This window comes from Plectropomus leopardus, chromosome 16, assembly GCF_026936395.1.
Source record: "Plectropomus leopardus strain MGB_pleo_1.0 chromosome 16, ASM2693639v1, whole genome shotgun sequence".
Lineage (NCBI taxonomy): Eukaryota > Metazoa > Chordata > Actinopteri > Perciformes > Serranidae > Plectropomus > Plectropomus leopardus.
In genome coordinates, this window is record NC_142191.1 from 16,207,752 (window position 1) to 16,225,479 (window position 17,728).

General features: G+C 39.7%; 1 protein-coding gene across 1 annotated transcript in view; it reads left to right on the plus strand.

Moving 5' to 3' along the window:
• The first annotated feature begins 3,006 nt into the window (after nucleotides 1–3,006).
• lin28b (lin-28 homolog B (C. elegans)) overlaps nucleotides 3,007–17,728 on the plus strand; it is a 28,075-nt gene continuing 13,353 nt past the window's right edge. Inside the window, exons 1-2 of the mRNA XM_088089646.1 lie at nucleotides 3,007–3,232; nucleotides 3,883–4,073. Coding sequence (XP_087945772.1) covers nucleotides 3,223–3,232; nucleotides 3,883–4,073 — 201 coding nt within the window. The 5' untranslated portion in view covers nucleotides 3,007–3,222. The remainder of the gene's footprint in view (nucleotides 3,233–3,882; nucleotides 4,074–17,728) is intronic.

Sequence of the window (17,728 nt, forward strand, 5' to 3'; positions counted from 1 at the left end):
CAGAAAGGTCCTGTCAGGATATGAGTGAGTGGATAACATCTGACACTGGTATCCAACCCTGTGACCCAAACAGTAATTCTATGGCCACTGCAGAGGCCTCCTCTACAAGCATCTTCAAAAACAGGCCTTTGCGCGGGGGCTGGGATGGATGGGTTGGGGGTAGGGGGAAAGCTCGTGAATTCCGGAGGGTGGGCTCTTTAGCCCCGGTGGGTGGAGATGGGCTTGTTGTTGTTTCATTCCTCCAACGTGTTTTTCCTCTTTGCTCGTACCCGGGAATAACCCCTCGAGAAACATCCCACCAGAGTAGATGTGAGATAAGAGGGGAGGTTTCTCAAAGGATGTAGTATTTTTCAGGCTTGTTGTTATCGATCTGCTGTGTGGCCTTGAGTAACCGCAGCTTAGGACTTATGGACTTCTCTGGAGTGTTTGTCCCCATGTTGGTGGACATAAAGTTTGATTTGAATATGCAGCATGCACTTGAGATGATCCAAGTTTTACTTTTGTGGAATAGACTTTACACATTTGGTTGTGACTAACCATTATTTTCATTGTCAGTTAATTTGTTTATTATTTTCTGTATTAATCAATTAGTTGTTTGGTCTACAAAGTGTCAGAAAATGGTGTTTTTTTTCCAAAGTCAAAGATGATACAAATGCCTTTTTTTTAAAGATTATTTAGAAAAAGTTTTCTGTCATAAAGGAATAAAGAAACTGGAAAACATTTAAGAAGCTGGCATCAGAGAACTTTGACTTCATTCACTGATTTATTGTTTGGCTTATAAATTGCTAGAAAATTATGAAAAATGTGGATCGGTCTTTCTAAAAGTCCAAGATGAGATCCTCAAATGTCTTGTTTCTTCCAGAGCCTAAAGATATTCAGTTTACTGTCACTGAGGAGTTAAAACAAATTTACAATATTCAAATTTAAGTGGCTGAAATCAACATATTTTTTACTTTTTTTCCTTTAAAAATGACTCCAACTGATTAATTGATGATCACATTTTTTGGCAATTAATGTAAGATTGAACAACTCATTGATTTCAGCTCTAATTTGTAGCATTTGTTAGAGAAAGAAGCGTTGATAATGTAAGATGTATCAAACCGACACAAGTGAAGATAAAAGGTTAGTAGAAGAATGAAGATAAAGTTAATAACTTTATGGAACTATACTTAGGTTTTACATATACCGGCAGCTCTTTTGCTTTATCAGAATAACTTGCTGATGTCAGACTTTTGCTGAAAGTAAACTGGAATGTTTTCAGAACAAAAGGATCGCCTTCACAAGCTCTCATTTGCTCTTTATTCTGTTGCAATGCAGACGAGAAACAAGCCCAAGGCTGATGCCTTTTCTCACAAACCATTTAATCATCACTTTAAGTGTAACTGAAAAGCGTTGCTCAAGCATTGATTTTCCACTGACAACTGAACATCACGGGCCCGAGCACATCAGTTTTCAGGTTTGTTTTTCTGGGTTTTCCAGTCACATTCCAAAGCTGTGAGTTCAGCTCTCCTCTGGTGCCCACTATGATGCTGGGAGGTAACTGGTCGTATGTTAGGAACATGAGCTCAAAAACAACATGTCCATGCATGGAAAAATGAGCATTAAAGTTTTTATTCTGAATTCTTATTATAAGTTATTTTGCTCTCAGGTAAAGGGAACTTATGTCTCTCAGTGTGACTGGTTGTTATTTCTGTAACAAAGATGTGAAATTATTTCACCGAGCTATAAATCAGGCTTCAAATAACAGGATTCTTCAGAGGCACTAGAGTTAAACAGATGGATTGCAGATTGCTCTCATATAGGTCATTTTAAGCATCAAACAGTTAACATCCTTCATTCTGGTTGATTTTAATGCACAAATTTGTCTTTTCAGCATCAGTTTATGACTTAAATTAAGGATATTTTTCTGATAATTAATTCTTACAATCAGGGGTGTAGGTTTTGTTTCCATGTTGTGCTGGACACATGAAAAAGTGGGTTTGAGGGTCCTCCACTAGAAAAGTTTAAGCACCAAACACTTGATTTGGTGCATTCTGGTGAATTATTGTCGAAATAAAAGTCTTTGGCTATTTGAATGTTTTTGTTGGGGGGTGGGGGGAGGGGGGTGTTAATGCAAATGTACTAAACACTGAGCGACTTGTCCCCCTGAAATGGACACCTATGTTCCAAATCATGTAGTTTCATTTTGGTGTAAGAATTGTCTGAGATGAAGGGAAGTGAAACTTTATTTGTGGTAGATTTTAAACGTGAAGCTTGGAGCAGAAGTAATTTGTTTGTGATGTTTTATGTAAGAGTTGATGCTCTTGTCTGACAAATGTTTCACCACTGTAAACTTATTTTTGGTGTTGTTTAAGGGCACTGAGCTGGCTAAATAGCTAACATGCAAGCCAGTATGGCCTTACTCATTTTAAGAAAATCCATCCACATGTTGGTTCCACTTCTATAAAGCACAAAATACAAAAGATAATACACATGCATGTTTAAGCCTAATAATGGGGGAATCTATTTGTTGTTTTTGCTAATCTCCTGCCCTGTTTTTCCACGTTTTCCCCTCGTTTTCTTTTCTCCTGCTGCTATGACCACACAATCACCCCCAAAGGAATCATTCAAATTTAATTGCATCCTATCTAATCTAATCTCAGAGTATAATAGCCTCGTGTAGCCACACAAACCCCATATGATACAGCTTTTATCACCATCAAAACACAACATAAACACTGCAGTGTCCTAAACGTACGAGGCGATTATTAACGCAATGCACGTTTTACCCTAATCAAACACCTAGGATGCATTTTGCTCGTGGTTGCGAGTCCGATTCCCCCTTTCCCTGGAATCACAGGGGCAGAAATTAGCAGCAAGAAAGCATGTAATTGACAAAGTCACGTGTTCTCAGTAGGAACGGGCACAGCCAGCTCGCGAGCGAATGAGAGCGAAGGAGCTGAGAGAGAGAGAGGGAGAGAGAGAGAGCGAGGGAGGGAGGGAGGCAGAGAGAGGAAGAGGGAGAGCAGTGCAGACAGAGGTGGTGTGAGTGAGGAAGGGAATTGAAGGGAAGAAAGAGAGACATGACAAAAATATCAAAAGGCAGAAAGCACGCCGTACCATGCGAGCTCAATTTGTGACCGATGGGATCGAGGATGTCGGATTAATGGTGACTACCGCAGCCCGTTTTCGCAGAGGAAGCTTCTCTATTGCAACTTGGGCGCAGAGGGTCCGCGGGGAAACATGGCCGAAGGTTATTCTGCAATTATTTTCTATTTTCTTGAGTTTTTCCTCCCCTATCTGCTGGCGCGAGGAGAGAGGTGGAGGCGGGGGCAAGGTGCAACGTGATTGTTGTTCCAAACCTTATTCAAAAAAAAAAAAGAAAAGAAAAAAAAAGAGACTGAACCGCCCCTGCCGAGCACCATATCTTACCATGTTTCGCTGCATTAACATCTATGCATTGTTAGAGCGTATACCGTGCCCACTAGTAAAGCTCGAGGAACCATGTGTACACCTGCCTTTTTTGGATCCTGTAGCATGCAACTAGCAGCGGGTGCTGTGGATGCACGAGACAAATCCTCCACAAGTTGCACGGACCGAGCATGCCTGTGCACGAGTCCGAGGCGATCATCTGTCAGAGACTAACAAACAACTTTTTTTTAGAGGAATGTTTGCGATGATGCACGCCACGCGCCCCCTGATCGAAAAATAGTAGTGTAGGAAATTTCTACCGCCCCTGAACTTCACATAGCCCGTGTTTGCAAGTGGAGGGGAATCCCCCCATGCTTCTTGAAGAAGTTTTTTTTACGCAAGACCCCCATTTAACTTATATAAACCTTTAGAAGTAGCCATACTGTGGTGTATGTATGAGTTCGTGACATGTTTGCTGCTTGTGTGTTGCAGGAGGGCCGGGTAAAGGTGGCGGAGAAGACCCCGCCAAGTCCACCGAGCAGGAGGACCGGACTCGACCTCAGATCCTGTCGGGATCGGGCTTCTGCAAATGGTTCAACGTCCGGATGGGCTTTGGATTTATCTCAATGACCAGCAGCGAAGGGAGCCCCGTCGACCCGCCTCTGGATGTTTTCGTCCACCAAGTAAGTTGAAAAAAACAAAACAAAACAAAAAAAACGTCTGTAATCAGGGGCGCTGCGAGGGATTTTGGACCCCGTGAAAAGATATATCACATTGGGCCCCACTGCCACATGCCACGCGAATCATGCGCAAATATGTAACCCCAGATCCATAACACAACTGGCTCATTCAAAGCTTTAAATGACTCTATCTTTGCAATATTGTACTTTTAACGACCACTTCATTTTATGATACTAAACATAGCATTAACAAAAAGTTGTTGTTTCATATATGCACTGGATTCAGGGGCGTAATACTGGAGGGAAAAGTGGGACTGATTACCCCAGGGGCCCTTTAACAAAAGTTTTGTTCAGTTAGGAAGTTTTTATTTCAAATTAATTAGTGTCATATCTAAATAAAAATTTCCTCAGTAAATAAGTTGAAAGACTGTATTAAAAAGTGGTGGGCACGCTTAATTTCTCTCTCACCCCCTAAAGACACAAAATGGTTTAATCCACCCCTCTCTAGGACTCGTCTTTAAATGCAGCTGAAGTGTGTTTATGCTGCTGAAGCACAAATGAACAGCCATGTTTTTTCTGCAAAAAAATAAAAGAAATTGGGCTTCCAAAAAAGATGAAATGTAATATTATACTTCTAATCTACCCAGTAGTATTCAAAATATCTAAAATTGGCTCCACATTGACAAATTATAGCATTAATCTGCAAAAAGAATCATATGTTATTTTGTCATAACCTAAGGAGCTCAAGTTATTTTCATAGAAATAATATTTGTATAATTATGACACTTTAAAAGGAGCCATTCTTTATAATGAGTCTGGATGTTTAAAAGAAACAGTGAATATTAGTTACACATTAATGAATAAATGAATAAAATCTTCTGTTTATGATGACAGGTTAATGATTTTCTATTGAAAAAACAACAATAAAAAACTTAATGTTCTCATATTTTTAGGGCCCCTGTCAATCATGGGTCTATAGAATTGTCCTACCCCCCCACATATGGCGCCTCTGACTCAAACCACAGAGGAATAAACATTTGCGGTGAAGTGATCATCATCTGGATTTTTTTCTCCTCTCTATAGCGTCAGATGATTGATTAGTTTTATTTCCTTTTCCACCATTTTCACTGTCACTTCAAATCCCATCTTGATCCCCCACAGGCCCCCTTTTATTTCTCCTCAGAGCACCAGCTACATTGTATCATCCGGATGTTTTGCATTGCCCAACATGTTACTGTGTAATCACACGTTGTCCACGGGCTTGGGAGGAAAAAAAAAAAAACACGTTTAAGTTTCCTCTTTAAGCCACATGCGTCCAAGCTCTCCCCTCCCTTGCTTCCCTCTGTAAAGGGAAGGGAAGAAATGTCGTGTGGCTATGACACGGTTAGTTTCACACTTGGCTCTAATGGGCTGCAGAGCTGGCTTCATATGCAGCTAACATGTCGGAAAGCATGTTTTTAAAGAGAAAAAGTGTGCACTTTCATGCTGATCTTTAAAGCTCCTTTTGCTGCTGTTTTGTGGATGTATGTGAAACACCTTTTTACGTTCAGCCTGTTTTCCACCGCTTGCATAGCTCACTGTTGATTTATAGAGCATGGAGATCATTTCTGAGGCTTTGTTTTCGACTTATTCTGCAGCACACAAAGAGCTTCCCTTCCTTCAGCTCCTCTTTTCCCTCCACGTTTAATCGTCCCCCTGCTTTTTACGGTCCTATAAAGTGGCTTTAAAATACTCGGGCAGGAACGACAGAGGATGAGGAGAGGCATTTTCACTATTTCATTTGACACCCTCCCCTTGAGGTGTCTTTATCGTGGACTCACGGGATGTTGTGCTGAACTGGTGGGAAGAGGGGAGGGAGCCTGTTAGGGGTCAGATGTCAGCAGTGATGTAGTGGTGAATAAAAAGAGGTCCACTGATCTTTATCAATGAAACTAGAGGGATTCAGAAATGTATATTATGCTTTCATAAAGGCATTCATTTAATTTAATTTAACTTTAAATTTTTCTGATTTTTTTAAAGTTGTCAGACAAAAATAGAAAGTGGTGCCTCTTGAGTTTGGCATGGTTTTCTGAAAAAACAAAACAAAACATTGAGTTAACCTATTTGTTGTGCCTCGGCTGTCCACCAGTGGGACAGTTTGCAGTGATGAAATGAGGTCTTAAATGCTGCTATATTTAACTTTTCTCTATGTTGCAACCACCTACTTTATATTTAGCTATTTTAATATATCTATATAATTTGTGTCTTTTTGGTTAATGACACATTTCTGTCCATTATGAATTTGCCATTAATCTATTTGAAGTTATTTTTTAAAAATAATTTATTCTCACAAACAATGGCATTGGTTTCATTTCAACATTGTGGGGGACATATTTGTAGCAGAGGGTTTGGGGTCCTTTGCCAGAAAATGCTACTTAATTTGGTACATTCTGCTGAATTTTTATGTCCCATAGCATTTTCCGCATCAATTTATGGTGGTACAGTGATGCAGTGATGAAATGAGGTCTTCAGTGCAGCCTTATTTAACTTTTTGCTATGTTACATCCATCTCCTTTTTATTTTGCTATTTTTATATCTCTTTCTATGTAATAAGTAGCTTTTTGGTCAATGACAAATTATTGTTCTTGACCTGTAATTTGCATCTTTTATTCATTACAAATTACCTTATTCTATATAAAATCATTAAAAGATAATAATTTATTCTGACAGTCGGGGGCATAGGTTTCAACATTAAGGGGAATACATATGAAGTGGGAGTTTTGGGGTCCTTCACCAGATAGTTTTAAGCATCAAATAGTTAATTTGGTACATTCTGGTGAATTTTTCTGCACTATATGCTTTTCTGCATCAGTCCATGGTGCTATATTTCATTTTTTCTCTATGTTGTATTCACCTACCTTTTTATTTTGTTATTTTTACGATATGTGTTTATATGATATATATCTTTTTTTCAGTGACATGCTATTGTCCTTGACCTGTCGCGTTTTCTGTGTATCATAAATGTGCCTTTAATTTACATAGTTAATTTTAAAAAAGAATTTATTCACACATCAAGAACGTAGGTTTCGTTTCCACTTTAGGGGGAATTTGAAACAGATTGTTTTGGGGTCCTCCACCACAAAACTTTAAGTATCAAACACTTAATTTGGTGCAATCTGGAGAAATGTTATGCACCATAGCCTCTGCATCAGTTCATGTTGGTACAGCAGTGGGACAGTTTACTGTAATTGTAGTAATAATATATATATGTATACATATATATATATATATATATATATATATATATATATATATATATATATATATGACATGTCATAACGCTTAACCTGTCATTTATATTTTCTCTATATTGTATATAGGCCAATAATCTATATACATTTATTTAAAAAATAATTCTGGTAAACCTTTATGCACTGTAGCCTTTTACATATCAATTTCTGGAGGTACTCCAGGGGGACAGGTTGTAAATTCTGCTATGTTTAACTTTTCTTCATGTTGCATTCACCTCCCTTTTATTTTGTTATTTTTATGCAATCTTTTGGTCAATAACATATTATTGTTTTTTGACCTGTCACTTGCATTTTCAGTTTTTTAGGAAAGCGCCATTAACCCATATAAAGTTTTTCAAAAATAGTTTATTCTGACAATCAAGTGTGTAGGTTTTGTTTTAACATTTGGAGGGGGATGTGCACACATGAAATAGGTTTAGGGGTTCCTCCACTTGCAAATGTTTATCGTCAGACACTTAATTTTCTGCATTTGATGATTTTTTTAAAACTTTATTTTTAATTCTTTTGCACCATAGCCTTTTCTGCATCGATTTACAGTAAAAGGATCTTCACTTTTGTTAAAATAAGAGCCGCCTGCTACTTTGATGTTTTTATTGGGGGTGGACAAATGCATGTTTTAAATATTGATGGGGACATGTACCCTGCGTTATCCCCCTCCCCCCTAAAAATGTATGCCTATTCACTGGTCAATCTTCAGATTATGGGCTTTTTGCTTCCATGTCTTTGTTCAGAGTAGTGGAAAGAAAACATCCTAAATTGAACTGTTCTTGGAATGTATGCAAAAAGCACATATTTAGTTAAATAATGACACCTTTGCATATTTAAGCATACAATATCCAAGAACTTGTAATGCAAAATATATTTGTTTTAAATAAGTAATCAGTGGGGGAAGCTTTATAGTGATAGCCATCAGTTTTGTTGTTTACCTTATTTACCAGTAGTGTCTTTTATTTGTTTGTCGAAAAATGTATGGAATTTGAAAATACTGAGGGGGGCATTGTCCCCTGCATCCCCCCGAAATCTAAGGCTATGCTGATAATACAAATCAATTTTAAATAATGTAATATAGCAGTGAAATCAAATTGTTACTCAATTACGTGCAGGCAATATGTTGACCTTTGCTCCATCTAACTCTATAGTCATGAAATTCTTTATCATGTGTTGGCCTAAATCAAACAACCCGCTTTTAATATACATTTTTTTTTTTATCAGTCTCTATTTGAGTGTGGATTCAGTTTTTCGATATGCGAGCGCTGCTGTGCATATTTGAAAAGAAGGAGAGGCTCAGGAAAGTGCATATTGCAGCGCTGCGTTATCAATTTTTACTGATTGATACTTTCATATTGTGGCTTCATCGACTGAGTGCGCTGCATCTATCTACATATTCTAGGCTCCTAATTTCCCTGCTGGCCAGAGATGTTTTAGAAGTGAATCAGGCCAGAGAGAGAGAGAGAGAGGAAGAGGAAGGTGTAGTTTGGGAAAAATAAGGCTGAAGAGCTGAGCAGAAGTCAAGTAAACGCTGTCTGTCTCAGCAGTTTGTAAGCTATAGGACAGGGCAGGCTGCCGGCTGCTAGGTGACAGTGGTGATGTTTTTCAGATGCATGCTGACTGCTATAGTGAGGTAATTAAGGTCTGGTTGCAAAACAATGACTGTTACTTCTTGCTCTGGATAATGATTTTCTATAATTGTGAGCAGCTACTTTCATTTTTACATGTAAAAAAAAAAAGCGCAAATTGTTCCTTTTTTCAACGAATTAGCTATCATACAATGAATCATATGTTTACACTAGTGCATTTCCCTCCAGTGTTTCCAGCTCCGTGTTTACAATAATACAGCTGTCATTCAGCACAAAGAGCAGACAATATGCATTCATAAGCACATTGTCATATTGAATGCAAAACACCCCTTTCCCTTGCAAGTATTTGCATATACACTCTCATTAAGTCAGTCACTCATTCTCTCTGACTGTTCTTCCCTCTCTGTTTTCCCTGCTGTCACACTGAAGACATTTGGACATATTGATGCCAAGTGTTTAAAAAATGTTCCAGCACATTGAATTAAAATGCTGCAGCATCTGGAATTTATATTTGGTAATAAGCACAGGGAATATTTCTGTTAGGATACAAATTTTTTTTTATATTTGTGACATGCATAAAGAGCAGACTTTTATAGAGGTAGCTGTTGAAAGAGAGCGTTTGGCTCGACACAAAGGTCATGCAATATTTTCTGCATTTACAAGGTTACTGTAAAGAAAACGTTGTAAAGATTGCAGATTTATTCCTGCGCTCTTCCCCTATATGTGTAGGCTGAGGTAAGAGCGATGGGGAGGGGAAGAGGGAGCATGAGGACAGGAGAAAAAGAGGGGGGAGAGAGAGGAGGAGTTTTCCTAGGAGAGGGAAAGAGGAGGGATGTGGGAAAAAATAAGTGTTGGTGAGGGGTGGTGGTGCAGGGGGGAGGGTGGGTGGGGGTGGGGGGCTCGTGGTAGTCGAGGAGGAAAACATGAGCGAGATGTTGGAAAAAGACGAGTGAGTGAAAGAGCAGGAGGTAAGAGAGAGGGAGGGCGAGTGTGTGAGTCAGCGAGAGGGTCCCCGCCCGACCACGAGTTCTCTTCCTGGGAGGCCTCTTCATCAGGGCTCCTATCTGATCACTTCCTTTTAGAAGGTGTGTGTGAGAGAAAGTAATTAAGCTTCGTTACCCGTTTCTTACCTCTCTGCCCAGTGATTTCTCACACAAAGCTTGTTTCATTATCTCTGTTTGTCAACCCCCGTCTCTACCTGGGCTGAGTGTTTTTTTGCCGTGTGTAAATGTGTGTGTGTGCGCGTGAGTTCCTGCTGGGACACGGGGTGCTCTCTCCTCAGGCATTCTTTTAAAAGAGGAATTTCTTTAAAGACAAAAAGGCAGGAGGGTTGGGTGGGGTGAGGGGGTGTGTGGCGGTGAGGTGGGGGCTGCTTGCCCTTTGTCGGTAATCAGTTTGAAATGTTGAACAGTTTGCTGCTGCTGCCGCTGCTATTCTCCTGAAACCTCCAGAGTGTGTGTTCAATTTATGGAGCCCCCGTGCGTGTGTGTGTGGCTCTTACTTTCTGCTCTTAACCACCAGGTTGTTGATGTCTACATGCGAACCGTTGTAAGATGTTTGAGGTTTTTCGAGTGTGTGTGTGTGCGTGCGTGCGTGCACGAGAGTGTGTGTGTGTGTTTTGTGTAGCGAGGTTAAAGTGGGCCCCTAGTGAGATTAACCTCTGGTCCGTGTCACCGTTTGGCATGCAGGCCCCACCCATCTCTGCCTCCAGATAGCCAGTATCAGGCTTTGTCTCTCCTGCAGCCACACTATCCCACCCCCCACCCCCAACCCCCCCAACCCACCCTTCTCTTCTGCACATCAAAAAACGCAAAAGAAGAAGAAAGACTAGTCATGTGACTTCCTTTTGAGGAGCTGGCCACATAGAGCGGAGATGATTGGTAATTGGAAAGGTGGCGGAGGAGAAAGCAGAGCAGGGCTAAAAACAAGTCGCAGTTCACCTGAAATACAAAGAGAGCGTCTGCAGAGCGTTGGCTGTGTTTGCACCTCGCACTTTTATTTATTTCATTTGATTTGAAGCGTTTGAACAGCCTGAAGGATTCATAATAGAAAAAACTAAATAAAAAAGCTCAGGCAAACAGCAAATGTGATTTTGAAAGACGCTTTTTTTCTGCACTTTTTGTCAGTTTAATTTCTTAGTGGGAGCGTAATTTATCCAACACTATTATCAGACATTACATGTATATAAAAAAATAATAGAGCTGCAACCAGTAATTGTTTCTGTTATTGATTAATCAGCAGATTGTTTTCTCATATGTTTTCTTCTTTAAAATCACCTATTCTAATTGTTGTTTTTTATATTCAGTTTAGTAATTTAAATGAAAAATAAATCAAATCATCACATTTAATTAGCTGGCACTAGAGAATATTTGTCATTTTTTTTAACTCAAGCTATTGGCATATTCCCAGAGCTTTCACTTTCTGCTTAACAGCTTCATCCTGCATTAGAAAAGCACGCAGTTTAAAAAAAAAGAGCTAATAGATTAATGGCCTCGTGTCAGGATGAAGCAAATGCTGAATTTGTCAGACAAAGAAACCTAATAACTATGTATGATTGCTAAAAAAAATAATAGTAAAAACCATAACACAGGTACAGAATTTTATAAAATGTACTAAAAAGATCAAAACTAATTTCTGATGCAACACATACAGGAAATAATCTGCTCAAAATGTATCCAAATCACTTGTTTTACACAAAGTGCATTACCTTCTTGGGTTGATTGTACAGTTTCTGTCATTCTGCAGTCAATATAAGAGAACAGAATATAACCATTTTCTTTTACTGAACACACTGATAACCCTGACTGACTGATAATTTATGGATAATTCATATAAAATTCAAGACATAACAGTGCAGAACGACTGAAACTGCACATTTAACCCAAGTACTGAGCTAAATTTATGTAAAACAAGTGATTTGGATGAGTTTTGAGATTATTTTCTGTTGATATTACATTAACAAGATGAGTTTTCAATGTGTTTTTGGGGACTTTTTATGCAGTTCTCTGTTTTTTATTTTACAAGAAAAACAAAAGTATTAAATTGTCAAATTCAAGCAGCTGTGTTTAGAGAATATTTGGCATTTTTGCTTATAAACAATTAATTATCAAAATAGGAGATTTAGTTTTCTGTGAGTCCATTAATTGACTCATTGCATCACTAAAAGATCATGAATTTTGTTTTTGTAGGAATATGTAGAGTTTACTTTTGGAGATTTCTTTTGTCTTAAAAGTGTGTTTGAAGTTGAGAACATCCACAACCAAATTCTATTTAAGGAAAAATAGATGATGAACTCTTTTCAAAGTAACTTACTCCAAAATTAAAAACACGGTTGTCACTAAGCGTAAGACTCAGATGATGAGAAGATAATGTGCAAAAATGAGATCTGCCACATTTTGTAATGAAGACCTTCTTTGATCATACTAATCTCTTAACATCAATGCCAGAAGCAAGCAAATCAGCTGTTAAGCATCATCCCACTTCAGTGATGTTTGACATGCATCGTGCTAATGCATGTAGGTTAAATTCTGTCCCAAAGTATACAGAAGAAAGATCAGCTGCTGGTTTTTGTCTTCAGCTGCAAAAAATAAATTAGGTAATGATTTAACTTTAAACCTGTGCAATAATAATACTGCTCATACAGCTTCAACAAGGGACTGCAGATGAAAATAAGCCTTTCAGCTAACTTTGGTGCATTGTGGGGTTGCAGTGGTGCACCGAATTGTAAAAATGATCTGCTATGGTACCGTGTACATCAGCCTGTCCACGGTATTGAAAAAAAATGCAGCATGATGGAAAATTTCACCTGTGCATCGTCTGCCCTAAATAAAGTTTTAAAATTTAAATCATAATGAAACGTTTTTTCAACCCCCCAAAATGTATTTTTTCATTACTTTTAAGGGCCATTGCAAATAATGATGATAATAACTATGATACTATTGTGATATTTTCAGTTATCATACCATGACAATCTCCCATTGTTGCAGCCTCGGTGTCTTTACAGTTGTGTGAATATTGATAAATGTACATTCTCCTGTTTCAAATAACATAATTAATTAAACTAAGGCAAATGCAGTCAGAGGTGTAGCAACAAATTCTGGGCCCTAAGGAAAAGCAGTCTCCATGGGCCCCCCGCCCTTCCTCTTATGATCCATGTCTCTCTCATGCACCTTTTGAAGTTTTATTTATTTTTTTTAACAAAGTCATATTTCTCTCTTTCCCTTCCCTTTCTTTCTTTTCTGATTTGGAACCATATTCACTCTTATTAGGGAAACACAGCAGTAGCGAAAGCAGTCAATCAATCTGCTCTAGCTGCGCTTATAGACAGATCCTAGTGCAGGGGTGGACTGAACCATTTAGCGCCTTTAAGGGGTGAGATTGGCCTCAGAGAGCCATCGCTACTTTTTTTTAAAAAAAAGTCTTTCAACTGATTTATTCAGCCAGTTTTAATTTATTTAGGCACCAATTACTTAGAGAAAAGATTGCAAACAAAATTAAAATGAAGGTGGATGTAGTGGGGGTGTAGCAACAAACTCTTGGTCCTATGCATAAGCATATGTGGGCCCCCTGCCCTTCCTCTCATGGTCCATGTTTGTCAAGCACCCATTGATTTTTTTTCTTTTCATTTTTCTGTCTTTCTTTCTTTCTTTCTTTTATTTCTTTTTCATTTCTTTTCTTGGACCCTGATCTCCTGTTCTTGTTGCAAGACATGATAGTTATTTAATTTAGTTATGGCACTAATTACTCAGAAATAAGGATTTCAAACAAAATCCAAACTGAGGTTTATGCTGTCAGGGGCATAGCAACAGATTCTTGGTCCTGTGCATAAGCAGTTCCTGTGGGCCCCCTGCGATTCCTCTCATGATCGATGTTTCTCAAGCACCTTTGATTTATTTTTATTTTTTCATTTATTTTTCTTTTCCTTTCCTTCCTTACTTTTTCCTTTTCTTTTTTGGCACCCTGATTTCCCTTTTCTAGTTGAAAGACACGACAGTGTTCATTTGTGCTCCAGCAGCATAAGCAGCCACTCACTCGGCTTCAGCTTTGTTTAGAGACGAGTCCGAGTGCAGTTGGGTACTAAACCATTTTGCACCTTTAAGGGGTGATGGGGACCTAAGAGAGCCTCCACCACTTTTTTATACACAGTCTTTCAACGGATTTATTTAGCCAATTTGAATTTATTTTTGAAACTTATTCCAGGCTTTTCAAGGCCTGCCTGGGTCAGTCAGTCCCACTTTTGCGTCCACTATTATGCCCCTGAATGCAGTTGATATTTGAAATGCCAGTCTGTGTTAATGCTATGGTAAAGGTTTAGTATCATAAAATGTGTATATATATATATATATATATATATATGAAATAAAATAAAATAATATGTAAATAAAAAACTATTTGTATTGATCAGATATATCAGATTTTTTTTTATCAAGCAAGCAACATAAATTTACAATTCACGGCCAAAAGTAAGTAGGAAGAAGCAAACAGCTTGTCTTGTCTTACTCCTCTTTATTCTAACCCATAAATACAAAATCGTGCTCACAAACCCATCATTTCCCATGAGTAGCTGTCACTTCATCAAAAACTTAATATTGAATTTTCAAGAGAGCACAACCATTTGTGTAAAACCAGATTTGTGTGTGCTTGTGTTTTGAACGGCTCCAGTTATTAGCCGGCTGTGTGTTTTATCACCAGTCACCTCGGCGAGGTTCATTTCCGCTCTCGTGCTGATAAACGTAGCAAGATGATCTAGTGCTTCCTCCCTCAGATCAAATATTTGCCCCCGTCATAATCGGGGTGTTGGATGTTGTTAATTTGAGGCAGGGGAAACATGAAGTCTTTTTAGCGTTTGATGGGGGTTGGGCGGGGTTCAGGGGTCAGGGCCACTAATGACAAAGTGTTGAGGAGAGCCGGGGTGTCAGCGTCATAAGAGCGGCTCTGTTGACGGTTCTCGGAGTGTTTGTGTGTGCGTTTTTTTTTTCTCCCCCATCCTCCTCCTCCTTCATCCAGTTTTCTCGCTCCTTTTCTCTCTCGTCTTTCTTCTTTTGGTTTATATGCGTCCTGTTGGGTTATGTCCATCTGAGCTGATCTGGCCCAGCTTTGTCCACTTAGCATTTCCTGTGTGTAAAAAGCTACTTAATGGCACCACGCCACATGGTGACCGCCATCTCCCTCACCCCCTACACACCCCCTTTTTCCTCTCAATGCGAGCACGATCCAGCGTGCGGCTCTGCGTGGGCCACCTCTGATTTAAAGCATCCCATAATTAGCCATTCCATAGCTGGTGGTCGCCACGGTGAGAGAGGGCTGGTTGGAGAATGGTGGGTGTCCTCTCTCCGCTTCCCCATCCCCTCACGTTACAGCTTCCTGTATTGATTGCTGGGCCTGGTGATGACGAGGGCCTGGCTGATGAAAAGGAGGGCTATTTCTATCCAGGATGTTGGAGTCCGTATTGATCGCTGGCTCCTTCCTACACACACACACTTACACACACACACACACACACACACACACACAAACAGCCATAGGAAGATATTTATTACATATAAGGAAGCGCGTAAGCATAATCAAGCCATCTCAGACTCGGTATCCATTTTGTTGGCTCAGTTTCTTCACTTTTTCGGATGACAGCGGCGGCTCTAAAGCGCTGAGAGCTGGTGTGGTCCGCCACTCGGGCAGGGGGTGGTGCTGCGATGGTTATACCACTGACCCCCGGATTTCTGCTGCTGACCTGTGGGGCTCCTGATCAAATGGGGGTTTTGTTCCTGGGCTCCCCCCAGGTCCAGCCACTGATCAGGAGTTGCTCCTCCATTGGAGCTGAACAGAATGCGCTGGAGGCATTTCCATGAACCCCCCCTCCTCCTCCTCCTCCTCCTCCTCCCTCCCTCATCCACCACCCCCCTGCTCCAGGCCACTCCTCCATTTTGTGTTCACCCCCTCTCTCTTTTTTCTCTCTCTCTCTCTCTCATGTTCTCTCGTTCCCTCTCCGCGGCCGTGCCCTTTCCTGACCTCTGTGCGTAAACTGAAACGGGTCAGGACACCCGCCAGGTCACTCGAGAGGAGGAGACTCGGGTTACAGGTTCTGATTTGTGAAGTTTTTTTTTTTTTCACACACATTGACACACACCAACACGCAAGCTCTCTCTCTCTCACACACACACACACACACACACACACACACACACACACGTAAATCCACATGCTGCGTTTTATTACGTAATTGTGGAGCTGCTGCAAGCCCGTGCTTCAGAAATGTAACTCATCTGAGACATGAAGGCGTGAGTGTGATACCACGTTTCATATGGAGGACGTGTGTATGTGTGGTGTGTGTGTGTGTGTGTGAGTGTGTGTGTGTGTGTGTGTTTTCCTGCATTTCTACAGAACAAAAGGGGTTGTGTGGTTTCCTCACTGGTGCATTGTGGGCATTGACGGGGTTGAAGAGGGGGTAGGGTGCTGAGACAAACCACTCAACTTTGACCTGGAGAGACAAGCTGCCTGTGGACTGAAGACAGGAGAGGAACAGGAAGGGCTCATGTGCGGCACGGTCTCAGAGACGAGTCGATGGTTATTCATCATTATTCACAATCCGTTGTGTTTTGTGGGGGATGGGTGCAATTATTTATTCACTTTCTACTGATTTCTGCTGCAGGAATGCCTCTCAGTCATTCGGATGGTCTAATGATGGCAATCATAAAATCAATTTGGGTTTTAAGTCGAATGAACGCGTTTCTGACTGCTTCAGGTTGTTTATGAAAAAAGCTGCTTTGGTGTTCGTTGCAGTTTTGGCTGATACATTAACACATTATTGATGTCAAATCTCCGAATTTATTGTTTTTGCAGCACCTCGACATCGATCTTTATCGCATAAAGCCATAAGCTCAGCTTGTAACCCCCCTCGTCGTCCTCTCTGTTTTACTCCACCTCTTACATCTGTTGTGAAAAATCTCATTTCCATTCCCTGATTCTTGTCGTTTCCTCAAAGGCAAATCCAATACCTGAATGCCCCTAAAATAGACGAGCCCTCCATTAGAAATTGACTAAAAGTGGTGCGGCCCTGGCTGAAACCCTGTGAAGGGACATCGGAGAGGGAAAGAAATAATGAATTTTTCACCTATTATTTGTATCGAGCACCAGCAATTTTCTTTTCTTATAAATTGTGGGAATGTAAGAAGTGTGTACATAAGGCAGAAGAATTGCTTAAAAGAAGTTCATAGCACAAGGCACAGTTGATCTGTGTGTATTCTTGTGGGGATTACACCCTTTTTTGATATGTATGCTTTAAATTTTCTCTTAGGATCCATTATTTACTCCTTGTGCTTGATTCTATGTGATATTTGTTGAGTGCCTTTTAAATTTGACATCATATGAAATAACATAAGGATTTTTTAAATTCTATCTGTGCATACTTTACATTTCATTTCACTTTGTATAGAGTTTAGTCGTAAAATCTCACAGTAGCAATGAGAGGAAAATGGTGTTTATTTTCTTTTTAATCGAGTGTTTTTAAAACTCTTTTACTTTAGGAATTTTGTCTTGCCTATTGCCTATTTATTTCAGTATAAAGTTACAGTTAGGTAAAAAGCTAATGCAAAATATGAACTAACTTGTTTAAGTTGTCTAAATCAGTCGGTCCAGACCCTCTTATTGTCCACTAAAGCTAAAACTTTTAAAATTGGCCTTTATCTCAGCATTTTATTCATTTCTATAACAAAAACTAAATGAATTCTATTATTTAAGTTTAGGTTATTATAAAAGATATCAACATGACAAAATCTCACAGGAGAAGTGAAAACCC